Consider the following 27019-nt stretch of genomic DNA (forward strand, 5'->3'; position numbering starts at 1 on the left):
GTGGTACATTACCTCATTCCTTCTAGGATCGTAAGAATGCGGTGTGTGTGTGTGTGTGTGTGTTTGTGTGCGTGTCTAATCCAAGGAATGAATTTTTGGCAATCCCCGATCAGAAGAGAAAAGAGGGAGGAATATTTATAGTTGCCATACATGATATATGGCAAATCTAGCACCAGGAATGCGGAGGCTAGGGCAAGGCAATAGTAGCATGTGGGCAAATCCAAGGAATGATTATTGTTTAACCAACTATCAAAGGTTGTTACAATTCCAAACAAAACTCTCAGTAGCTCATTAAAAAGTGTAAAACAATGTGAGTCTTACTCATAATGAAAACATGGTCATGCGAATAATTGTAGCCTTTTGGTAACCATCTTAAGTTCTGTTTGCCAATTATCCTAAATTTAAGGTGTTTGATAAATATAAGTCAAGGAGGTTTCTAATAATTCCTAAGAATAAATACGAGACTTTTGGATTAATGTTGTGACTGAAATAGTGTTTCTCTTGGAAAGGAAGGTTAAATGATGACATTTCCCTTTCCGAGACACGTTTGGTTGGTGTGCACTATTGCTTCTACTTCCTTGTGTTTAATGGATTTTTCAACAATTGCCTTTTAAGTTGCCTCTCCCAAGTCAACATGAAAGTGAAATTAAAGATTTGACATTTTCAACTATTTTGTTTGTACTTAGAAAATTACATCATTTCACTTTCCTTCTACTTCTTCTTATTTTTTACCGTATAAGTAGTATAAAATTAAATTTAATCTACTTCTATAGTGCTTTTGCATGTGTAATCACTGAGGCTTGGTTGGTTTTAGATGAAAAAATCATGTTGAGAAATTATCATGGTCGAAAATTGGCTAGCATTTTTTAGTAATACATATTGGAATGCTATTCATCACTTACATCACTTGATTGGGCGAAATCCATGTTACATTGATTCTTCTAAATGGGTGAAGTACCCGTGTGGGACATGTACGTCTCAAATTGCACGAGTCTCTAAGACAGTTCTAGATCCCTTTTATCTGTTTTCTGTTTTACAGGATGCTACTGCGACAACTTCATAATTATCACACATTTTGAATTTTACCCATCCTATTAGTTATTTTCTTAAAAAAACAGAATATTATATCTACTTAACTTATCAAAATTTAAATATGTTACTGGTTAAAATAATATTATTATGCAAAAAATTAAAATTTGACAATTGACTAAAATATTTTGGCGAATCTACAAATCATTCTTCTTGAGGTTTGCTGAATTTGACACTAGATAACCATGTCAGATTCTGACACTCTTACCTATAGGTCCTATACTAATGCAACATAGGACATAACTTCTATATTTTCTTTCATTGTGCTAAATCATTTCTTATGTGTTTCTCTAAAAATTCTAGACTCTTTCCATGCAACTTAGGTTTCTAAATGTGAAGAGAAGAGCTACACCTTTTTTTCAAAATCAAACCTCATATTTGCTTTTAGTTTCTAACTGGTATCTTATATCCTTTATCACAACAAAAAGTGTAAAAGATGTGTGGAATTGCAGAATATGGGGCAGGTGGCCGTGTGTCCACAACCGGAGATGTGTATAGCTATGGGATTCTTTTATTAGAGATATTCACTGGAAAGCGCCCCACATATGAAATGTTTAAGGATGGCCTAAGTCTTCACAAATTTGTCCAGTTGTCTTTGCCTGATCGAGTGATGGAGATTCTGGATCCATTAGTTCTTGTAGATGATGACGAAGGAAGAGCTACAAACATTACTGAGAATTACAATGACAAGATACGTCGTTTGCAGGAGTGTTTGGTATCTTTAGTGAGGATTGTAGTGGTGTGTTCTGCAGAATCTCCGAGAGAACGAATGGAGATGGGAGGTGTTGTAAAGGAAATGTGTTCTATTAGAAACATATATCTTGGTGCTGGGATCCACAGAGAATGATGAAATAGGGCCTTATTTGTCACTGAAGGTTTATCTTACCTCAGTAATTATTGAGATACTATGAAAAAAAAAATTTCACTGCTACATCCGCTTTTGTTTCCCACTGGACAAAGATTACTATTTTACATGTTATTTCTTTGATGTATTTGCAAGTTAATGTTATATTATATGCGTTTTGTTTGGTGGTGCCACTTGCAAGTAATGTTTTTTTCTCATATCTATATTTTCTTTACCTATTAATACAAAATTACTATCAAATCTTGAGTGTGAAGGTTTCCATTGCAATACATTGATCATTCCATCTTGGGAGATTTATGGAAGATGATTACCAAGCCATTAATTAAAATAAGGTAGCGACATGTTGGAAATTAAAGATAAGTTTGTGGAAGAAGGCTTTATTCTTCATTCTCCTTTTTTCTCCTTTCATTTGAATTTGTATGTGATGAATGCGTTTCTTCACATTCAGTATTGGAGAAACCCTCTCTCCAAGTTTGTATGGAGTGAGATAGGCCTATTTTGATGAGAAACACTCTCCTACTTTTTCTTCTTTTTGTTCTCCTTTGAATTTTTTAGTTTTTGTTTTCCTTTCTCTTTGATATTTCCTTCCTTTAGGCGACCACTTGATTTTTACCTTTATTGGACTCATCACACACAAACCAAGTAATCCCATAGTTAGCAAAACGTGATTCGGCAAAAAAAAAAACGGGACAACAAAAATTCGAGTTTAATACGGTACTGGTTGAAAAAACCATAGCAAAAAAATAGAAACACAAGAAAATGAGTTTAGAATTTTGTCATTTACAAAATATGGTGGCACTAAAATTAGAAAGTTGGTTGAAAAAACGTGTTTAAAATGTTTAAAATGCATTTTAAACATGTTTAAAACATTTGCCTAAAAAAAAATAGAGTTTTATTCTTTGTAAAAGTTTTAAACGGCACACAATAAAACAAAAAGAAAAAACACCGTTTTAAACAGAGTTTTGCTAACTATGATTAATCATGAGGAATAAAGGGCATTTTATATTACTTTGTGATGTGTAATATAAAACCAGTTTTAGGAAGAATAAAGCCTAGAACTACTGTCCTGATGGGTGAAGAATACCCTGTTTTAGGAAGGGTGAATGGTACAGCACCACCTTCTACTCTACTCTAACCCGAAAAAAGTTTTCAATTCCAATCCATTGAGAAGTGATTAATTGAGATTTGAGGTTGGTGGGTTCTCTGTCAAACTATAAGAGAAGTAAAAACAAGGGAAATGATTTCAGCACAACTATGTTTTGATACATGCGCGCATGTATCTTGTCTTTTAGCATTTAATTGTTAGGTAAGTGCTTTTTGGGGACAGTAAAAACCCTTTTAAAGCTCTTTAAAAGTAGTACATTCAAATTCTGCAACCACCACTACCTTACTAGGAAACGAAACTGATCGAATGGCTCTGCTCGCCTTTAAGGATGGTATAAGAAGTGATCCTCTGTGAAAGACTTTGGTCCTGTTCGTTTTGGATTTTGAGAATTGATTTTTAGTCCAAAATATAATCAATATCCAAAACAAATAGGGACTTAACTAGTAACTCTAATGCCTAGACACCTTGTGACACGTTTTCTGACACTATGCAAACTCTCATTAACTACAAATGGTTAGTCATGGAGTTCTGTAAGCCCGTTTATGTTTTGAATTTTGAGTCCAAAGCTGAACATTGGACTAAAAAATAAACACAATTTGACTCGGTACGAAAAGTAAAGGGTACAAGTGAATAAAAGAAAAGATAAAAGCTAAAAAAATGTTTGGATTTGGTTTTGTGACCTCTTCCATGGAGACAAACGTCTCCTTATATAGCTTTATTCTGGTAACTGTTCTTCATTACCCAACGTTCTCTTGGAGGCCGGGAACTTTTTTTGTAACTACCCATGATGGGTTCCCTTATTCCCAGGTCCTCCATTGTCCAAGTGGTTATCATCCACCTTCTCATGATTGGAAACTGTAATGCGCGCCACATCCTTGAATCAGTCAAACCGGATGTTCTCTTAGTAATTCGGTCCCATTTGACAGATTCGCTTTAAGTTTGAACACACACTAGAGGGGGCCTTCGAATAACTGTTCATCTTTCTAGATTCCCATACAGGCCAAAAGCTTTGAGCGAGCCGTGTTATTTAAGCTAAAGACCTAATAAATAAACTAATGAAGTCAAGTCAATTGATTTTAAGCCCATTTTTAAGCCCATTTTTGTTTTGGATTTTTAGAATTGATTTTTAGTCGAGACCGAGCCTCGGTGTAACGGTAAGGTTGCTCTATTGTCACATGGTGGTCACGGGTTCGAGTCAATGAAACATCCTCTCTTCAAAATAGGGGTAAAGGCTGAATACATCTAGCTCTCCCCAGGCCCCACCCTTTTTAGAATAGATTTTTAGTCCAAAACGGATAATAGGGCTCAAAATAAAACGTAATTTCAGTCCAGTAACTGCTTCTAAAAATCCAACAACAACATAGATTTTTAGTCCAAAACTGATAATAGGACTCAAAATAAAACGTAATTTCAGTCCAGTAATTGCTTCTAAAAATCCAACACCAACAGGCCTAAAGCTCTGGGCTGTTATATAATCTAAACCCTGTTCATGTGAGTCGTGTGTAACACATCGTGAACGCATGTGACAAGCGTGTACATGGAAATTAGGAGTCCAAATTTCATAAAAAAACATTAGATAGAGGGAAATAATTTCTTCATCATTTCGTTCTGTATAAAGGTCGAGTGTGATCAAATGAAATTGGGAGACAAAACATAAATAAAATCTTGTCTTTGCTCAGCACACGAAGAGCTTCAAGCCGGACGGAGCTACCAGGTATGAGTCTTCTTAGTGTGCTTTGGTCAATCTCTTCCTAGCCATGAACGTAGTACACTCGAATTCTGCAACCACCACCACCTTACTAGGAAACGAAACCGATCGAATGGCTCTGCTCGCCTTTAAGGATGGTATAACAAGTGATCCTCTGTGAAAGACTTTGGTCCTATTCGTTTTGGATTTTGAGAATTGATTTTTAGTCCAAACTATAATCAGTTTTTTGTCTAAAAACCGATTCTCAATACCCAAAACGAATAGGGACTTAACTAGTAACTCTAATGCCTAGACACCTTGTGACACGTTTTCTGACACTATGCAAACTCTCATTAACTACAAATGGTTAGTCATGGAATTCTCTAAGCCCGTTTATGTTTTGGATTTTGAGTCCAAAGCTGAACATTGGACTAAAAAATAAACACAATTTGACTCGGTAATCAGTTTTGGATAAAAAATTGATTTTAAAAGCCAAAAACCATTTCCATTTCACAAAAAAAAAGAAAAGCCAAAACCCTACTCGGTAATCAGTTATAATTGAAGGGATTGACGAGGTCAAGTCAATTGATGGCTACATCACCAATCACTATAATCGAGAGAACATATGATTTTCCCTCGACTAATGTATTCTCACGATGGAGAAATTTTTTGGACTGGAGTTAAGAGTACAGAAATTTAATTGAAAGGTAACTTTCGTGGACCCCCTTGAAGGGGAAAAAAACCAAATACTAGACTTTGAAATTTGGAGTCCAAATTCCACATAAAGGTCTAGTGAGATGAGATGAAATGAAAATGGGCAGACAAAAAAAAATGGTGTATCTGTTCAGCACAAGAAGAGCTTCAACCAGGATGGACCTTTGGTCATTTATCCTCTCTCTAAACCTCTTCTTTGCTATGAATGTACTACTTTCAGAAACTATAACCACCACCACCTTACTAGGAAACGAAACCGATCGAATGGCTCTGCTCTCCTTCAAGGATGGTATAAGGAGTGATCCTCTTGGAGCCTTATTATCATGGAACCATACTCTCCATTTCTGCAATTGGAATGGAGTCACGTGCGGTCGGAGGCATCAAAGGGTCACTGTATTGAACCTTAGTGGGCAGAAATTGGTGGGTTATTTGTCTCCTGCCATATCCAACCTCACATTCCTTAAGGAAATCCACCTCCAAGAAAACAACTTCAATGGCAAAATATCCCAAGATATTGGCCGTCTATTTAGACTGCGACATCTTAATATGAGCCATAATTCCTTGGGAGGGGAAATTCCATCCAATCTCACGCACAGTAGGGACCTCAGAGTCATCTATTTGAATTACAATGAGTTGACAGGGAAAATTCCCATCCAACTTAGCACTCTACCGAAGCTATCCTGGTTGTGTCTGGGTCCTAATAATCTTACAGGGAGCATTCCACCTCAACTAGGGAACCTTTCATCTCTCATGTATCTCAATTTAAGGGAAAATAGTTTGGTGGGACACATCCCAGATGACCTGGCCCGAATTAATCACTTGAGATTGATCATCCTTTCTTCAAATTTATTATCTGGTATCGTTCCTTCCTCTTTTTATAATAATCTCTCGTTTCTTGTGACCTTTGCCGTGTCAAATAACCAGTTACACGGAACCGTTCCATGCAACATAGGATTCTCTATTCCTAATCTCAAATATCTACTTTTAGGAGGCAATCAATTTACCGGACACATTCCAAATTCATTATCCAATGTTTCAAGTCTTGAATGGCTTGAAATGGAAGAGAACCAGTTTAGCGGACCAGTGCCTGAAAATATTGGATGGGGAAAGAATCTATTCGTATTAGGCTTGAGCTATAATTACCTAGGCCTTGGTAGAGCTGATGACTTGAAATTTATCACTTCTTTGACCAACTGTAGTAATCTAAATTTGTTGGACATACAGAGAAATCATTTTGCTGGCCCACTTCCCAACTCCATAGCCAATCTCTCAACTCACCTTTATCAGTTGGCAATAGGAGAAAACCAAATTTCTGGTAACATCCCTAGGCAGATCGGGAATCTCATGAACTTACAAAGTTTGGCTATATATTCAACCTTCATCACGGGTTATATTCCCACTTCAATTGGGATGCTCCAGAACCTACAACACCTCTACTTGGGAAATAATAGTCTGTACGGGAGAATCCCATACAATATTGGAAATATTACTCTATTGATCAAACTTGATTTAGGATATAACAACCTGCAAGGAAGCATACGTCTATCTCTTGCAAACTGTACAAAACTTTTAGAATTGTTCCTTTCTGGAAATAACCTTCGAGGTACGATACCAAAACAAATTATTGGCCTTTCTTCGCTATCAATTGCACTCGATTTGTCTCAAAAAAATTTTACTGGCTCTCTCCCATCAGATATGGGTAACTTGGAAATTCTAGAGATATTGGATGTTTCTCAGAATAAATTGTCAGGTGAAATCCCAAGCACTCTTGTAGATTGTAAGAGCATGCGAGAACTTTATATGCAGGGTAACACCTTCCGAGGAGATGTTTCGTCAGTTTTTACTACATTAACATCCATTGAAGTCCTTGATCTTCAATACAATAACTTCTCAGGGAAGATTCCAAAATATCTAGAGGGGTTTCAGTTTCTACATTATCTAAACTTTTCTTTCAATAATTTTGAGGGTGAAGTTCCAAAACAAGGGGTCTTTGGAAATGCCAGTGCAATTTCAGTCGTGGGAAATGATAATCTTTGTGGTGGTATCCTAGAATTAAAGTTGCCTACATGCCCAGTGCTAGCTAATGACAGACGAGGAAAAGCCCATGTTTCTAGAGTAATCATTCTAGTAGTAAGTGCGGTTGTATGTTTGATTTTCTTATTGTGTGTCCCTGCTTCACTTTACTGGATAAGAAAGTCAAGCAAGAAACCATCTTCCATATCTTCTATGGAGGGTCGGCATTTAAAGGTTTCTTATGCAGAGCTCTTTAAAGCAACAGATGGGTTCTCTTCAGCCAATTTGATAGGAGCAGGAAGTTATGGATCAGTGTACAAGGGAATCCTCGGGCACATTGAAAATGTTGTTGCTGTCAAAGTGCTCAACCTTCGCTTAAGGGGAGCTTCAAAGAGTTTCGTAGCTGAATGCAACGCGTTGAGAAACATTCGTCATTGAAATCTTGTGAAGATCATAACTTCTTGTTCAAGCATCGATTTTGGGGGTAATGATTTCAAAGCTCTCGTGCTTGAGTTCATGCCAAATGGAAGTCTAGAGAAGTGGTTGCATTCAAAATTAGATGGGCAACATCAATTAGGAAGTTTAAACTTCATTAAGAGATTAAACATAGCAATTGGCATAGCTTCTGCACAGGATTATCTTCACCATCATTGCCATACACCGATTGCTCATTGTGATCTAAAGCCAAGCAACATTTTTTTGGATGAAGACATGAATGCTCATGTGGGTGATTTTGGGTTAGCCAAGTTTTATCCAAGAATCATTCAGAGCTCATCTAAAGACCAAAGCAGCACAACTGGATTAAAGGGAACTATTGGGTACATTGCTCCAGGTAATAATTTGATCAATTTTCGTCATCCTATCTATTCTCAATGAGCTTTTTAAAATAATTCTCACTTATTAGGTATATAATGTAGTGCAACAAAGGCTAATTTAGCATCTTGAATCAAAAAAATTACTTGATAGCATTTCTATATTTATTGACAGAGTATATAGGAATGTTATTTTACATCAAGTGGTCTCGTACATGTCACCCGAATAATAGGCGGCCTTTTTAGTACCTATGACCATGAGTTCTTTATGCAAAATAGTTGTGTAGAAAATGGTAATCTCGCAACTGCTTAAAAAGTTATAATTTTGGAAAAATTCGGAGTAGTAATTATTCAATTATTCAATAAAATCTCTAATATTATTAGAAAATAATGAGAAATTTTGTAAATTTCCAAAAAAACCCATCACTAATGTTTCTCAAGATAAAATGGCCCAACACTCCAATGATGAATCAAATCGTGCTTCTTAAATGAGCTAGAGTAGTAAAACACCCCAAAGACCCATGAGAGAAAATATATTCCAATGAAAAAAGCAAAAGTACCATGAAAAGTGCCTTTTTTCAAAATTATCCAACTTTTCAAAAAGGACCAAAATACCCTGGAGTTGGCCAATCGAACGAGCCCCTGTTTGATTGGATCCCACTACCGCTAGGCGTCATTGCCACAGCCTGAAACCATGTGTTCAACCCCTTTGCCATTTCAAAGATTGGGTGAACCATTTTCCAAGATTGTCTAGAGCTGGACAATCGGCAACCACCCTTGAACGAAGGTATAACACTCTGAGGAGTGTGACAAAGCCGAACATTTAGCAACTACTCATCCCTGAAGGTATAACACATTGTCTCCTCTTGCATCTATAGATTTTGTGGTTACAGCATCTGTAAATTTTGTGGTTACAGCATTAATTGTGGAGATTTTGAACTTAATAAGATTATTGGAGCCAAGGATTGAGCATCATAGGAGGTCAGCTAATGAGGCGGCAGATATTCTAGCAAAGGAAGGAGTCCTTAGGGAGTCCATGTTAGTCGTGTTGCCGGTTATCCCACCTATCTAACAGGCTTTGTAGTGGGTATGCGGACCACTCTGAAGTATCATGTGTGGGACATCTTGTCCCTGCCCAATACTTTTTGACTATTAATGCATTGTCAATTTTCAAAAAAAAAACATAGAGTTAGGTATTTGTTTTCATTCCACTGGTTCGTACGAAGGGTGGGGGTCAAGTAGCCACTTTCTGGCATCGGCCTCACAAGGATTTCCAGATAAATGACTGCCGCCAAAGATCCCAATTGGCGCATCACAGTTTCACTCCACGCCATCTGCTGAAGGTGCACACACTTTCCTCTAGATGTCAGTGGAGGATGCTTCCCACACTAAGAACCCTTGCTTTCTTTCTAATAAATAGTTGTTTCTATTAATCCCTAGTCAAACATTTCAACTTTTGGTGATTTTTTCAAAGAAAAGTGGTTTGGAAGAAAGATGAATTATGTTCTCCAAAAGAGCTTGAGCACATGACAAGCGATACTTTCCTAGTCTAGTTATATGGTTCTAGACAGAGTCATGTCCAGGACTTAGGGCCCATAATCCCTAAATTTAATGTGTTTGATAAATATAGGTCAAGGAGGTTTCTAATAATTACTAATAATAAATATGAGACTTTTGGATTAATGTTGTGACTGAAATAGTGTTACCCTTGGAAAGGAGGGTAAAATTATGCCATTTCCCTTTTCGAGACACGTTTGGTTGGCGTGCACTATTCATTCTACTTTCTTGTGTTTAATGGATTTTAAACAATTGCCTTTTAAGTTGCCTCTCCCAAGTCAACATGACAGTGAAATTAAAGATGATATTTACAACTATTTTGTTTGTACTTAGAAAATGATATCATTTCATTTCCTTCTACTTCTACGAATTTTTTACCTTACAAATAGTATGAAGTTTAATTTGATCTACTTTTGTAGTGCTTTTGCATGTGTAATCACTGAGACTTGGTTGGTTTTAGATGAAAAAATCATGTTGAGAACCCGTGTGGGACATGTATGTCTCAAATTGCAGGAGTCTCTAAGACAGTCGATCTCTTTTATCTCTTTTCAGTTCTTTCTGGATGCTACTGCCTCAACTTTATAATTATCACACATTTTGAATTTTACCCATCCTATTAGTAATTTTTTTTAAAAAGAAATAAAACATTATATTTATTTAACTTATTAAAAGTTAAATATGTTATTGGTTAAAATAATAGTATTATGAAAAAGAATTAAAATTTGTCAAATGATTAAAATATTTTGGCAAATCTACAAATCATTCTTTTTTAGGTTTACTGAATTTGACACTAGAAACCCATGTCAGAAGATTTTGACACTCGTACCAGTAAAAATGCAACACAGGACATAAGTTCTACATTTTCTTTCATTGTACACTCGTACCAGTAAACAGAGTTTTGCTAGCTATGATTAAGCATGAGGAATAAAGGACGTTTTATATTACTCCGTGATGTGTAATATAAAACCAATTTTAGGAAGAATAAAGCCTAGAACTACTGTCCTAAAAGATGGGTGAAGAATACCCTGTTTTAGGAAGGGTGAATGGTACAGTACCACCTTCTACTCTACTCTAACCACATGAAAATAAGAAAAAGTTTTCAATTCCAATCCATTGAGGAGTGATTAATTGAGATTTGGGGTTGGTGGGTTATCTGTCAAACTATAAGAGAAGTAAAAACAAGGGAAATGATTTCAGCACAACTATGTTTTGATACATGCGCTCATGTATCTTGTCTTTTAGCATTTACTTGTCAGGTAAGTGCTTTTTGGAGACAGTAAAAAACCTTTTACAGCTCTTTAAATATAAAAGACAAGAAACATGAGCCTCTTGTGTCAAAAGATGTGTGTGTTGAAATCATTTCCCCAAAACAAACAGCAGGTGACAAAAGACAAAAGCCATTTATAGTTTGTTTTGCCTCACTCTCCCACTTCCATTTCCATTTCCATTTTTATTTATAAAAGCATAAATTTTAAAAGTTAGATACGAAAGATCTAAGCTTAGTTATTTATTAAGCTTAAAACAACAACACTACCTCGCACACAAGAGTTTTCAACTCATACTGTTACCGATTGTTGATGGAAGGGCTAATTGCACAAAGCCCAAGTCTAGTTTTAAACCAATACGATACATTAAATGGTCCAGTCAAGAGTTTTTTCGAAGCTCACAGTCTAACGTATAAAGATTCGAGTCTTGTTGTCACCGAATAATTTTGGATAAATCTGAGATTCAACAAAGCAATATATGTTATTTTATGTCATGCTGCAACTATCTCAATTATTCAGGGAGCAAACATGTAAACTGATAATCTATGATATTAGTCAACGAAAAGATTAGAATGGTCATTGCACAAAACTCACATTAACTTAACAACCCTATTTGCTTGAACATGTAACAAAACTGGGCAATTGCTTGCTAAGAAATGATATCAGCATGTTTTGATATTTCCACAAAAGCAGCTTGTCTTTTAATATTTAAAGTGGCACACATGTAAACTGATAATCTATAATATTGGTCGACGAAAAAGAGTAGAATGGTCATTGCACAAAACTCACATTAATATAATAACCCTAATTGCTTGAACATGTAACAAAAATGGTTAATTGCTTGCTAAGAAATGATATCAGCACTACCATGTTTTTATATTTCCATTAAAGCATCTTGTCTTTTAATATTTAAAGAGATGTCAGAAGGTTATTACAGTTCCCACAAGAAAATTTAAAAGAAAAGACAAGTTGGGGAAGTGCAACTATTAAAACATGGTTGTGGTGATATCATTTCCCTTGCTAAAATGTGACAGGTGGTCCTTACCACTGGCAAATGTAAAAACATCAGTGATTATTTTAAGCTAATTTGCGGTGGTCAATAATGCTCTGTTCTCTTACGCTGGTTTCCGCAGAAACCAGCCTTATTTTCTAGGGAAACAAAAAAATAACGTGTTCTTTTGACTTTCCTCGGAAACGTTTTTTCAAACGTGGAAAATAAAATTTATTACGTGGAAAATGGGTTCCCTCGACTTTTCTTCACTTGAGTTTCCGATATAAACTATCGGAAACCCTAACTTTTGCTTACCTTTCCGCGAGAAGAAGAAGAAGAAGAAGCTGCTCATCGCCTCCATCGTCTCTCCACATCTTCCATTTCAGCCATTCCCAAACCAGGTATTCTCTCTCTCTCTCTCTCTCTCTCTCTCTCTCTCTCTCTCTCTCTCTCTCTCTCTCTCTCTCTCTCTCCACAGCCTTCGTTGATGGCAGCAAAGAACATTTGAGAAGGGACTCCTAATGGCAGAAATAGGTGTTAATGGAGAAGATAGATGATCTGTCAATGGCGTAAATGGGGTTTTTTTCAAACATGAATGGCAAAGAAGGCTGTGGAGAAGGGGCTCCTAATGGCGTAAATGGGGTTTTTATCCCGTCTTTATTTTAGTTTTTCCTTTTTATTTCTTACACTATTCTGGTTTGATTTTTCCTTTCCATGGCACATCTAATTCGCTTTCTGAAAGCCGTGCTTCTAATCTGCTCAAAATATAGGGCTTTTACTGTGATGTCGTGAAATCTTGATTTTATGGGGTTTCTTACTCGTTTCTTATTTAATCTATGGAAGTTTCTTCATTCAAGTTGCTCTCTATTGTTTGATTTACTGAAATACTAGATTCGATATGCTGTAATTTTAGGATTTTTGTTTTATCCCTTATTTTTTGCACTTGTAAAGCTCTTGATACTACCAACTTTTTTGGCTTGCATAGGAGGACTAATTTTTTTAGATCTTTTTCTTTCAGTTAAGATGCTAAAAAGGTTATTCTCTTTTCGATTTTCTGTTTCTATCTATAGGGTTTTCTATCTTCTATGAATGTTTGTAAGGTTCTCAAAGATGAAATGATCTTGTATTATCTGTACTGTATTGATTTCGTTGTGATTATGAATTATCTTGTAAGCTACATCCATGTTCTTTGATGTTGATTTTACTGTTTGATTTTTCTGATTATTATTCGTCTCTCTTATTTTCTTTATAATAATCGATTTTTTCCCCTTTTCAATTGTTGTTAGATGTGAGATGAGTTTGGGTATTTAAGAAGCTAAGCTCACCTGGTTTTGCTACACAAGAAAATCTAGTTTCTGCTCCTATTTTGTAGATCTATACCCAAGGTAATGCTGATCCCAAATTCTCATCGTCTTCTTTTCTTTTTCTTTTTTTTGTAATGTGAATTGTTCATGTTGGTTTCTGTTGATTTTTTTTTTTTTGTACTCTCTTGATCTAAGTCGATTTGAACCTAGGGTTTCCTCTGTTCAAATTTCTCTACTTTGATTTTTCATGATTTGAATTGAGACTATTTCATGTCTTGATGGGATCTGAACATTTATTTTCTTTATGTTATAGCACTCTTCTGTCATGTACTCTGTGTTTTTGCTATGTTAAACCACATAATTGTTAACTCATGATTCATGTTTTAATTGGGCTTTGACTGTTCACGTTTTAATTGTTATTATTAACTCATGATTTGTTTTTGAGTACTATCCACTTGTTGTTAGATGGACGATAGGAGACTTAGAACCGAGGATGGTCGCCCCACAAAGAGGGCAAAGTTGATTGTGAGTGCTGTTGCGACAATAGTGAGCGCAGCAACCACTGCACTCGTATTCTTCCAACAGTATTACGACGAATACCTACGAAGAGCTCCATACGAAAACAACTACTTCACAGATCGGGAATTTATTACGCGTGCCGTGACGTCAGACGAACATTGCAAGCACTCAGGATGAACGTCTGGTGCTTCGGACGATTTGTTCGACTGCTTAGAAGCACTAGCGAACTTAAAGATACAATACATTGTAACATTGATGAGCAGGTTGCAATGTTCTTACATATTGTATCTCACAATCAACGGAACCGGTCAATTAGAGCCTTCACACAACGATCAGGTTCCACGGTTTCTCGTTATTTCAACAAGGTCTTGAAAACTATTCTAAGCTTGAAATCCGAGTTTATAAAACCTCCGACGAGTGAGATACCAGAAGTCATTCGCACTAATCCAAGATTCTGGCCTTATTTCAAGGTAACCTCAAATACTAAGATTCTGGCCTTATTTCAAGAGACCGACTGATATATTTTCATCTTTCTATGCTAGGATTGCATTGGTGCAATAGACGGAACTCATATTCCTGCTAAAGTGAGAGCCGAATATAAGCCTCGGTTTATTAATCGAAAAGGTTATCCTTCTCAAAATGTGTTGGCAGTTTGTGACTTCGATTTAAAGTTCAATTACATTTTGGCTGGGTGGGAAGGATCGGCATCCGACTCAAGGATATTAGGAAATGCAACATCACGACCTAATGGGCTTCCTTGCCTTCCAGGTATCCTTTACCTTTCGTTCTACTTATTATGTCAGTTATGAATAGACAATGGCGATACTGAGAATATACTTTCTTCGTTGTAGGGAAGTTTTATCTCGGCGATGGTGGCTATCCTTTACTTCGTAGTTTTATAACACCGCACCGAGGCATATCGTATCATTTAAATGAAATCAGGGGTCGAAGACCACGAACGCCAGAGGAACTCTTTAATCACAGACATTCATCGCTCTGGAATGTAGTGGAACGTGCATTCAGCGTCCTCAAGAAGCGCTTTAGAATTTTAAACGAGGAACCGATGTACCCTTACGAAAAACAGATTGATATTGTTCTAGCTTGTTGTTGTGTCCACAATTTCATTCGAAGGGAGATGGCAGATGATGATCTTCTTGATGACGTAGATCTAGAGTTACGAGCAGTGGTCCCGCCTGAGGAAGAAGAGCCTGTCCCATATGTTCCACTTAGTAGGGCCGATGATGCACGAGAGGGGACTAGGATTAGAAATGAATTGACCACGAATATGTGGAATGACTTTCAACATTGATTTATGTATCGCCTTTTTTTTTATGGCTTGTTTGTAGCTTGTTTTTAAAACACAATAAACTCGTATTCTATGGTCTCATGAGTTTTATGTATGGTCTCATAAGTTTCTCGTTTTTGTATGGTCTCATGAGTTTCTCGTTATTGTATGGTCTCATGAGTTTTATGTATGGTCTCATGAGTTTCTCGTTATTGTATGATCTTATGAGTTTCTCGTTATTGTATGGTCTCATGAGTTTCTCGTTATTGTTTCAATTCATATAGGATGGCTGCAAGTCGCATGGGTAGGAACCATTACTGGAATACTGAGATGGATAAGGTGTTGGTGGATGCGTTATTGGAACAAGTATCGGAAGGGCACAAGATACTCAATGGCTTTAAAGATGTCGCTTACACGGCGGCAAGCAGAGCAATGAATAGTTGATATGGGAAAGATATGCCGAAAGAGCATATCAAAAATCGAGTCAAGACCCTAAAAAAGAAATTCGTGGCCGTCAACACTATAATAAACACAAGCGGATTTGGCTGGGATGACGTCAATAAGAAGATCGAAGTGACGGAAGATGTCTACAATGCTTGGGTCGCTGTGAGTACAAAGTGACATCTTTGTTTCATTTGTTAATTACTCTGGCTCGTAATATTTATAACTATTTTTCCGAATTTCTTGTAGGTTCACCCTGAACATAAAAAATATTTTACAGAGAAACATGTGTTGATAGATGATTTTCGTCACATTTTTGGTGAAGACTATGCCACGGGTGGGTGGAGTAGGGATGACGTTGCCCCTAGTCAGGAGGTGCAGAGTTCAGCTCCGCATATTGACGATACCCCTGAGACTGAAACAATTCCAGAGTCTCCTATGGTGGGTGAGAGCAGTAAGGGACTTGGGCCTAGAACTTCATCTCCGGTTAGAGATTTTGCAAGAAGCAATGAAGGTCAGAGGGGGACGAAGCGTAGTGCAGCAAAATATATGAATTCTATGGAAGGGTTTACTTCAACTTTGGAGAAGGTTGCAGATGCAATCAAGGATCTATCGAAGGAACCTTTTGACAATGACGAGCTTCATGATGCCGTGTTTGGGTTAGAAGGATACGAGGAGGACATCTTGGAGAGGGCTTATGAGTACCTCAACCGTAACCCTACGGAGGTTCGTGCTTTTATGAAGTACACAGTAGAAAGGAGGGAGCGCTACATGTGGAGGAAGATGGAAAACCTTGAATTCTGAGTGATTGTGGATGTGGATGTGGATGTGGATGTGGACTTACATAAACATGTGGTTGTTGGATGGTTCTGGATGTGGACTTCATTTGGACATGATCTTTTTTTTGGTTGGCTTGTCTGTTTTTTTTGGTGAACATGTTTATGTACTATTTTTGTTAGTTGGTTTGGACTTATAGATGTAAGGACTTGGCTTGGTCTTTTTGTTATGCGATATTACGGTCTGCTTCTTCTTGGCAACTATATATTTGTGACAATTTTTTGTCAAGTCTATGTTGGTTGCCTGATTTATATCTTGGCAGCTCTATATTTCTGACAATTTGATTGGGATTGTTATTGTTCAACTTCTGTTTGTCATGGTTTTCTTATTTTGATTGACTTCAGAGGGTTAGACCCACTTATTTTAGACTAGATTCTATGTTGGCATCATTCTGCATATCAGTTTGTCACAGTTTCTATTTAACAGGTTTCTATTGAGTTTCCCTGCAATCAAACACATATTTCGGTAGTTTCTGTTAGTTTCTGTGAGGTTTCTGTCAGGTTTCTGTGCAACGAAATGCTCATCTGACAGGTTTCTTTTCCTTCACTTTCTTTTCTGCCACATCAGTTTACTTCCCTTCACTTCCCTTCCCTTTCCTTTCCCGACGAGAGAACTGAGCATAAGGATGATAAGAAACGAATGAATGAATGCTCTCTTCAATTCAGAGTTCTTTAAAAACGAAAATTCTATCTAAGTAATCACAACTGACAGGTCTCCTGGATAACTACAACAATTACACGTGGGGTATGGATAAATCCAATCCAATACTGACCATTGTTCGCAAAACTCCATTTTAAACGGTGTTTTTTTTTCAAAAAAAAAAGTGTTTTAATAGTGTGCCATTTAAAACTTTACTACAAATAAAACTCCAGTTTTTTAAGGCAAACGTTTTAAACACATTTTAAAGGCATTTTAAACGTTTTAAACATATTTTTTGGGCCAACTTTCTTATTTGACCCCACCATATTTTGTAAATGACAAAATTCTAAACTCATTTTCTTGTGTTTCCGTTTTTTTTTTTAACTTTGTTTTTTTTTAACCAATGCCGTATAAAACTCGAAATTTTGTCTTTCATATTTTTTTGCCGAATCACGTTTTACTGACTATTGTTGTGGTAACTAGATTAGTATTATGAAAATACAAAGTGAGGGTATGGAAACCCAATAGCGGGGTAAATTGGGTTGTAAAAACTTTTGCCATAAATAATGTTGAATTCAAACTTAATGGCAAATCAAACAACAATCCACAAATCTATATAATATATATATATATATATATATATCAAGCTGAATGTGGTAAGCTGGGGTGGCGCCACGTGGACCCCTACTGCATTCCGAAATTTAAAAACGCTTTAAGGGGATGTTGCACACTTTTGAAATTCCAAAAGTTCTTTTAGAGTCGCTAAACAAAAATAGGAAAATGAAACGCCTTTTCACACGTATTCCTCTATCATACGAAACCTTAGTAAAGTATCTTATTCCAATAAACATTTAACGCAAAAAAGTTTTCCTATAAAGAGTTCCAAAAAATAGGAACATTTCTAAATTGATTTCATTTAAATTGCAAAATACGCATTTAACGCAATAAAGTTTTCCAATAAATATTTAACGCAATAAAATTTCCCAATAAAGAATCCCATAAAAATAGGAACATTTCTAACTTGATTTGTACAAATCCGTAAGATCATAATTTTTTCTTCGCCCCGTGCATCGCATGGGACTACAACTAGTTAAAGATAGAACCAAATGTACAAACAAGAATAGAGAGAACAGATAGAAAGTGTGCGTCGAGATTTGCTTAGTTCTTGGAACCTGGCAGCTTTTACTAAAATGCCACTCAAACGACTAGTTTTCACCCTAGCCTATATATATGTTCCTTAACCCTCTAAACAGAATTCTAACACTCGTAAACTCAATTGGAAAGCCTTTTGGAGTTCGAAAACCCTTTGGAGCCTATTGAATCAATATCAAGTGAAAAGCCTTTTGGAGTTCGAAAACCCTTTGGAGCCTATTGAATCAATATCAAGTGAATTGGACATAGGATTTCTTTTTACAACGATGCTATTATTGAAAAAAATAGCTCGTAGTTCTGTTAAATTCGGCAGAAGAACGGCGATATTTGAAAGATGTCGCTACTGATCTTTGGAAATTCGGCAGAATACCGACACCCAGTTGAGCTACCTAAAAATTTCTCTACTTTCTCTCTTCTAAAGTAAAGAAACTAGGGTTTTCTAGAAATCAGGAAAAGGTTTTGAACTGAAAAAATAGAAGAGAAATAACCAGAAGTTAAAAATTTAAACGAGAGAGAAGTTAAAATCTGATTTACGCTTACGCCCCCTCTATTTATAGAATTCGGGGGGGGGGTATTTTTGTAAATTTCCACTCAAATTTCGCAAAGTGCGAAATCGGAAAATCCAATTTCACAATTTGCGAAATTTGGAGTCACATCAGTGCCATGTCGGTTGTATGGGGAAATGTGATTTCCTATCTTTTGTGTTTTTTCGAAAACTATGATTTTTCATCTCTTTTGGAGAATTTCGGCTAACCGCAAGTTCTCCGATTGGACTCCGAATCACGCGCGATCAAATCCGTTGGATCCCTCATTTCGGGAAGATTCCAATGAATCTAATATCGTTAGCTTTCGAGACACGAAGTATTTTTGGGTTAAAACGGATGTTTTTGACTCAAAGTTAACTTCTCGGCTATGCTGTGTGATAATGGGCTTTTTGGTTCTGCCGTAAAAGGCGGGTGATATGTAAAGACAGGCTTTTGTTGCATCTCTGGGATAAAATCATTTTCGAAAAGTATTTTCCTGTTTCAATAACCTATAGAGAGATTGAGAGAAAAGGAACCGGTGCTCTAGGACTCGACATGAGATTCTTCCTCGCGACAACTTACCATTAGTTCCACCTTGACAAAATTGGGTGTCTTCAACTATTTACAAATTAGTTTGGGGAGATGATCCCCCCCACCCCACCCCCCACGCGTAGGATTATGTGCCCCCCTTTTAACGTGAATTGTGGGCAGACTTTAATTTGATCTAAAAGTATATAACAAATTGGTTGATCTCAAAGTAGTTGTCATGTACAAAAACGACCATGACTCGGTGCATCTCCATTACCATGCTCCATTCATGTATAGGAGTCCCTGATGTTGAGGCTTTCCTAGTGCAAAGGCAGGTTGAACAACCTCTGCCTGTCAAAGAAAAGCAGATAATGGAGAGAGATTAGATTAGTGACAAACCCAACAAATGATGGTGAAAAACCCTTTTTTTAAATGTTAGTGAAAAAAAATTTCTATCTTTGAACTTTTACATCTTCATCAAATATGCAAGCATGATTAAGTCTTAGAAATTGGAATACAGAATCTTCACATGCCCATTCATCCAAGTTAACAGAAAGGTATATAACTATCTTTATCCATTTGTTAACCAAAAAGTACTTACAGAAATCGCTGAATTCCGCTGACAAATAAATTTTGGGAGCTGAACTAGCAGGTTCAATGGCTATATTTAGGAAACTGATTTTTCATTTGAATTTTTATACCATTATCAGTTAACTATGCTCGGGAACCCTTTCCAATCCGTGAACATGGTCACATGCATTCAAAGAGGGATTCCATTTAGTATTCAATATGGCAAAATGATATAGCAACCACCTTGTTTAGTGTTCATCATGAGAAGCTAAAACTAAAAATGCAAAGAAAACACCAAAGTAGTTATTCCTATACACAGATTACATGTCCTATAAAGACTGCTAATCACAACTCAATTAACTTGTAAGAGGGGCTGATCGATTGCCTCATGGCATCTAACACCAGTTGGGTCTCAAGAGGCTTCTCAGAGCAAAATTAGAAGCAAGGCGGATAATTCCCATGATTGGTCGTTTGAAAATGCGCGGGATAAGGATTCGAGGTATTCAGGAAGGATGGAAAGTGGCAGAGATAAAGGTCTTGGAAGTCGTGAACGGGAAAGGAATCCAAGGAGAAGATGGAATGAATCTGAATCTGTCAGAAAGGCCGATGATGGTGGTTATTTGGATCATAAGCATGCGTCTTCTAGAGAGAGAAATGTTGATGCAAGAATCGAATCGGAAGAGAGTAAAAGGAGGGCTTTAGATTCAAACATTCATAAGGGTGTTAGATCAAGCAATAAGGAATAGAGAAGGGTTGATGGAGAGAGGAGTAAAAGTAGAGGCATGTGAGAGGCTCAAGAAGAAAGATCAGAAGGTGTTAGAGACAATAGGCAGATGAGTGTCAGAGAGAAAACGGTGAAGGATGTTGAGTCTAGCGCCCATAGGCTGCGCTCCAGAGCCCATGGAGAGAAAACTGAGAAGAACAGACACCAACGAGACCTTGCACATAGTGGCCGTGATGAGACCTTGCACATAGTGGCCGTGATGATGCAGAAAGTCGAGAGAGGTCTGATAATACAAATAGAAGTGGTAGGGAAGTGAGGCGCACTAGAAGGTCACGAAGCCCTGAGAGAATTGAGAGACATCGTCAGGAGTCGGATGAAATTGATCGAGGTTTCTCTCAATCTGACAATGAAAGAAGTATTATCCACAAAGGGAGGCAAAGTGAAAAAGAAGCTTACGGAAATGATAGATCCAAAGGCAGAGAGAGGGATTGGGGAGGTTCTAAACATAGTTGGAGGAAAAGGCAGCAGAGCAGGAATGGTAAAGAGGCAAAAGATGGGGATGGTGATTTTGACTATAAAAAGGAATGGGACTCACAGAGGCGTGAACGGGATAGAATGGATAATGAGAAGCTTCATGGTAGACCTGCTTATAGAAAAGACAGAAGCAGGACTGAAGGCATGAAAACCTCGAGTGTTGGAACTAAAAATGAGTATTCTGATGTGATAGAGATCAGGCCCAAGTCTCTCGATTATGAGAGAGAGGAGTCTGGATCCATGTTTTCTAGGCATACTAGTGCAGGCCAGACTTCAAGTAGGGGTTCACTGCCTCCATTTGGAAATAACCAGGGACCGGGGTCTTTCAATACCGGCATTCCTCAAGGAAGAAAAGGAGGCAGGAGAGGAGGAGGAGGAGGGGTTCAGGGTAGGGACACGGGCAACATATAATCCCAGTGCCTATGGTAGGACCGGGCAACATGTAATCCCAGGGCCTATGGTGGGACCTCCCTTTGGTCACTTGAGCTTGCCACCTGGACCCATCCGGCCCATTGGCCAGAACATGTCAGCAGTTCCAGGCCCACCAATTATACCGATTTTCATTCCTCCATCTCCAGGGCCAATTGTTTGGCCTGGACCTCGAGGTTTTGATATGAATGTGTTGGCTGCCCCACCTGGACTTTCTCCCATACCACCACCACGATTGCTACGACCGCGATTCCTTCCTAATATGGGGACTGGCCCAAACCATGCAATGTATTTTAATCAATTTGGCCCTGGAAGAGGAGTATCTCCTAGCATAACTGGTCCTGGATTTAATATAATGGGACCAATTGGACGTGGAGTACTTCATGATAATGCTCCAATGGGTTGGGGTCCACCTAGGATTAGTTCTCCCCCTGGTAAAGCTCCTTCAAGGGTAGAGCAAAATGACTACTCCCAAAATTTTGTGGATACTGGTATGCGACCACAGAATTTCATCAGGGGGCTAGAACTTACCAGTGTTGTGGAGGATTACCCAAAGCTGAGGGAACTTATTCAGAGGAAAGATGAAATTGTGGCCAAATCTTCATCCCCACCTATGTATTACAAGTGCGACCTGCGCAACCATGTGTTGTCCCCTGAATTTTTTGGCACCAAGTTCAATGTCATTCTTGTCGATCCCCCATGGGAGGAATATTTCCATCGGGCTCCTGGTGTTACTGACCAAAAGAAATACAAAATCTAAAAATTGAGATACATCATTTACTAGTCCTAAGTTTATTCACTTCATTGTTGGCGTATATGATATGGCTTTTGGACGTCTTTATTTTCCCTCAAATCTATTTACATAATTACATATGCAAATTTGCTGTCCATTCATATTATTTTATAACCTTGTGCTTTTCTCTGAAGTCTTAACCCTGATCTTACCATGTTTTCAGGCAATTGCTGACACTCCTTCATTTATCTTCCTTCGGGTTGGTGATGGCGTGGGTCTTGAGCAGGGACGCCTTTGCCTAAAGAAGGTGTGTTAGTTGAGTTTTATAGAAATTACTATTTAACTTACATCTGAATTGAGTATTGATCTTGATTACCACAGCTAAGAGAGGACCCTAGAGAAAATATCTGATAGCATTAACATGATAACATCTCTTAACATCTCTCAACTTCATTGCATTGCTTTGGAATTTATTCATTTATTTATTTATTTATTTTTGGAAAATGAATTGCTTTGAACTTTATGCTCACACAGAATACAGACAAAAAAAAAACTTCATTCCATTGTCCCCTGCTGGAATGCAGTAATGTTTTCAACTGTAATATACCCTTTCATTCGGTCCATATCCCATTCCAAAATTTGATTAATCGAAACAATAGGGACTTTTTCGGAGATTGGATGCAGTTACCACTTACCAATTCACCTATGATTTAGCTGGCACTTTGAATTTATTATCGACACACGTGTCATATCGTGTCCACACCCATCGACACTCCTTTAGACACCTTTAAATGTAATGCTACAAGTGTTAGACTTAATATGGGCGAGTGGACACGTTTTTGTACCGTGCCAAGTGTGGCATTTTATTTTATTATAGAATATTGTATATACTTCTTTTATTATTAACTCTTCTTTTATTATAAGCTCGTTTTTAGCTCTTCTTTAACTAATATTTGTTGTTATATCCATCCCATCCCCCATCCCCCCTTCCCCTCTCCTTTCTCCTAAACTTAAAAGTCTAAACAAACTCTAGCTCCAATCGGACCAATACTATGTTCATTATAACATATTGGTCTCCCTTACTCGCTGTATATTGGAGACGGAAGAGAACTAGATTAAATTGATGAATGTGTTGTTATTTGATTATCTCATGTTTGTTTTAAATTATAGTTGAGATTTATTAATTTGTTAAATGATTTCCATATTTATATTGTTACAAACTATACAGTAATTGGTACATTTCACCATTTTTAGATTTTTAGATATCGTCATGTCTGACAGCTCATATCCGTTTCAAAACTTGACGCAAGAATCCATATCCACAAATTATGATTATATCTACTTTCTATTTTAGATGTGTCCCCGTTTCTAAATTTTGGGGGTTTGCCATGTCCGTGTCAACACGTGACACTCATGTCTGTACCGTATCCACAAATCATAGCAATTCACCCTCTCAAGAGGAGAAAAGGATGAATTCTTCCCTCTGTTCGTGTAGTCTATGCATAAATATCCATTAATGTGATGTGTTTCATGTGTGGAGCTAACCATGTCTCTGAATCCTTTTGCATGATGTATAACCCAAGTGTGTGCGTGCTCCACCAAAGTGCTTTTGTAATTCTTTATCCTTAATTAAATTGGTATCTATTTTGGAAAAAAAAAAAGGGTATTAGGGATGTGAACAGGTTGGACCCATTGGCTTTCAAAAAAAAAAAAATGGAGCAATTTTTACAACCCCCCACCAGTGCCCACGTGCTCCGCCGAAGTGCTTTTGTAATTCTTTATCCTTAATTAAATTGATTTCTATTTCAAAAAAAATGTATTAGGGATGTCAACAGGTTGGACCCATTGGCTAATCAGATCTACAATTTATCTTGTAGTCACACCATCACCAATTTCTGACTATCCAATTTAGCTTGGAAACTTGAAGACATCACCGCTGAAATACAGGACTTGGTTCGTGTTATTTGCCCACATATGAGAAGGTCGGCCAATGAAATGGCTGACTGACTTGCGAAGCATGGGGTCGACCTACGTTCTGTTGCTGTGGTGCTTAATACCCATCACGATGGTGTCGGATAGCCTCTTCATTTTTGCATGATAACACCTTGGGATTTTAGGCTTTATGTATCCCTAGGCTTTTGATATTTTACTTGTACTCTGATCGCAGGCAATCATGTTCTGTTCTCTTTTGGGTCGGCTTGTCCCCTCCGAGTTATAACTTGATTTTTTTGGTGAATGGAATGTTTACTGTTTACCTTTCAAAAAAACAAGGGCAAAGCTTACTTTTTCCTGTCCATCGATGCGCATCTAGTTTATGTTGCCCTGAACTGCACATACATGTGTTCAGGACCACATCCTTGGAGCCATCTGAATGGTGCCTGTTGGTTGGATTTTACCATATGTGCATGTATTTGTTCTTTTTAATGATCTCTTTATTTCTGTGCATCACTTGTGGGTATCCCCTTTTGCTAGAGACATGGATGCATGTCCTTGCATGCTTTCTATCTGTTTGCATTCATGGACATATGTACTTTCGAAGGACCCATAGATTAAAAACACAAGTGGGAAACCATAATGCTGGGCAGCCTAGGTGGGTCAGGCTCTGCGAACCCGCGGTGTTGCTGGCTCTTTATGGGCAATCAGCTGGCCAAGTGGCCCGAACTGGAAATTGGCTAGTCATATTATAGTGATAATAAACGTGAAAGAGCTCAGATTACTGGTATGAGTCTCTTATTTTTTTACTCATGTTTTTAACTAGTACTTGACCAATTTTTTCCTACAAATCCTTAATTTTTAAAGTGTATCCTGATTAGTCTTCTAAATCATGAAATAGCCAAAAAAGGTTTTGGCTCATCGAAAAATATTTCCAAAAGGTGCATAAACACCTATGTTGCATGGATTAGGATTCGTGTGTTGGGATCCGACACGATTTCGAAGTGTCGGATTCTGCAAGCCCCAAAAACTAGGATTCGTGGATTCGGTAATTTTTAAATAAAATAAAATTTTAAAAATTATATATATATATATATATATGAGGAAAGTGTTGGTGAGCTTAAGCTCACCAAACTTTTGGTGAGCTTAAGCGCCCCAATCACATGGGTCCCACATTTTCTGTGGTGATCCAAACCATTCATTTGCAAGGCCCTATCATAGATAGGGTGTGTACCAAAAATCAGCTCCATAGGATCATCCTAACCCATCCATTTGTGGAGGACAAAAATGGGCAGATTTGTGGACAAATAATGTCTGTCCATTTTGACCTCCACAAATGGATGGGTTAGGATGATCTTATGGAGCTGATTTTTTGTACACACCCCATCTATGTAAGGGCCTTTCAAATGAATGCTTTGGATCATCCTAACAAAGTAGGCCCCAATGTGATTGGGCGCTTAAGCTCACCATAAGTTTGGTGAGCTTAAGCTCACCAACACTTTCCTCTCTATATATATATATATATATATATATATATATATATATATATATATATATATATATATATATATATATATTCATGAAACTTTTGAGGGTGAAGGATCGATGCGTTTGAATTTAGAGTCGAAGGAGGAAGGGGAGTCGATCTTCTAGGGTGGTCTTCAAGGTGATGCCAAATAATTCATAGAGAGGACAAACGCAAATAATTTCAATTTAAAATATGGTAAATATAATGGTCAAGTCCATGATCCCATGCCCGTGGGGATGTTGGAGGTGCAAACTATCCTTAGCTTGCCTTGGCTGAAAAAAAAACAGACAATAAACACAATGGATATGCCATAGTTCGACATTTTTTGTAGCCTTTCATTTTAAAAAGCTACTATGTATTAAAAGGGAAAATAACCCAAATTGGGTACAATTTTCCATCCAATAAATCAATTTCAAACATTCTAAATTTACCAAAATCTCTGCATCCTAAGCTTAGAAATGAACATCAACAGAAACCTCTCCAATAATACTTCCAATAAAAAATTTTACATTTAGAATGCGTACATTTCCTATTCCAACAACTGGAAATGCCAAAAAAAAACCAAGCTGGGTAACGTTTCCCATTTTCCAAAATCCTTAATGCCAGCAAAGCAATGTGCGTAAGATAATAAAAAAATCCGACTAGGTAAATAATTTTTACCCAATATAGCCAAACCAAAACAGTATCAGAACCATGGTTTTAAATTTCGGCCGAAATCCTAAATTTCGAGAAAATGTCATTTTTATTTTTTTTAAAAAAGAAGTGTTACAAAATTTAGGCCTAAATTTCGGAAATTTGGTCCAGAATTTCGATCTGAAATACCAAATTTCGGATTTCGCCGAAATTTCGGATTTCAGTGGGGTCCGAAATTGGTACCGAAACCGAAATTTAAAACCTTGGTCAGAACTCAGAACTAAAACCAGAATATCAATGTAAAAACTGATAGTTCACTTCCGATCTTTCTTATTCCATGAATTGAAAAAATCGTGGAATATCTATGCGATATTTCTATTAAGATAGGGAGCAGATCTTCCAAAACTGACTTAATTATAGAGTATCAAGACAGTGACAATTTGTCTGAGTGGCTTTTGTCGACATAAATGGAGAGCATATCAATACAAAATATACAAAACTTTCTTCCAAGTTCCTTAACATCATAAAAGAGAATGTAATCAAGCTTAATCCCTCTCTCTCTCTCTAAAATCAAGACCCAATTTGACCTAACAAAGATTAGAGATTATC

At 37.2% G+C, this 27019-nt stretch overlaps 2 protein-coding genes and 1 long non-coding RNA gene across 3 annotated transcripts; all 3 read left to right on the forward strand.

Moving 5' to 3' along the window:
• The first annotated feature begins 14190 nt into the window (after positions 1–14190).
• On the forward strand, positions 14191–14892 carry LOC143858881 (uncharacterized). The gene is made up of 3 exons (XR_013239064.1): positions 14191–14391; positions 14464–14689; positions 14773–14892. It is a non-coding gene; the product is annotated as an uncharacterized LOC143858881 (long non-coding RNA).
• A 770-nt stretch (positions 14893–15662) lies between these two features.
• On the forward strand, positions 15663–16451 carry LOC143858968 (uncharacterized). The gene is made up of 2 exons (XM_077369659.1): positions 15663–15812; positions 15897–16451. Exons 1-2 carry the CDS (start codon positions 15663–15665, stop codon positions 16449–16451), a joined length of 705 nt encoding a protein of 234 aa, XP_077225774.1.
• A 3958-nt stretch (positions 16452–20409) lies between these two features.
• LOC143858969 (N6-adenosine-methyltransferase non-catalytic subunit MTB-like) lies at positions 20410–22728 on the forward strand. The gene is made up of 5 exons (XM_077369660.1): positions 20410–20581; positions 20890–21361; positions 21468–22336; positions 22497–22624; positions 22699–22728. The coding sequence occupies exons 1-5, from the start codon at positions 20410–20412 to the stop codon at positions 22726–22728; spliced, it is 1671 nt and encodes a 556-aa protein (XP_077225775.1).
• Positions 22729–27019: the final 4291 nt, after the last annotated feature.

The sequence above is a fragment of the Tasmannia lanceolata genome, unplaced genomic scaffold (genome assembly GCF_043159265.1).
Source record: "Tasmannia lanceolata isolate RefF3 unplaced genomic scaffold, GAP_Taslan_0.1 ptg000029l, whole genome shotgun sequence".
NCBI lineage: Eukaryota > Viridiplantae > Streptophyta > Magnoliopsida > Canellales > Winteraceae > Tasmannia > Tasmannia lanceolata.

Bases quoted from the DNA above. Each gene is read 5' to 3' on its own strand.
- LOC143858969 (XM_077369660.1), top strand. From the start codon at position 20,410: ATGGAAAGTGGCAGAGATAAAGGTCTTGGAAGTCGTGAACGGGAAAGG. The intron at 21,362-21,467 runs GTCTCTCGATTA...GGAAATAACCAG, and splicing joins GTGATAGAGATCAGGCCCAA to GGACCGGGGTCTTTCAATAC. The intron at 22,337-22,496 runs AAATCTAAAAAT...TTTATAACCTTG, and splicing joins TACTGACCAAAAGAAATACA to TGCTTTTCTCTGAAGTCTTA.
- LOC143858968 (XM_077369659.1), top strand. From the start codon at position 15,663: ATGCCGAAAGAGCATATCAAAAATCGAGTCAAGACCCTAAAAAAGAAA. The intron at 15,813-15,896 runs GTGAGTACAAAG...AATTTCTTGTAG, and splicing joins TCTACAATGCTTGGGTCGCT to GTTCACCCTGAACATAAAAA.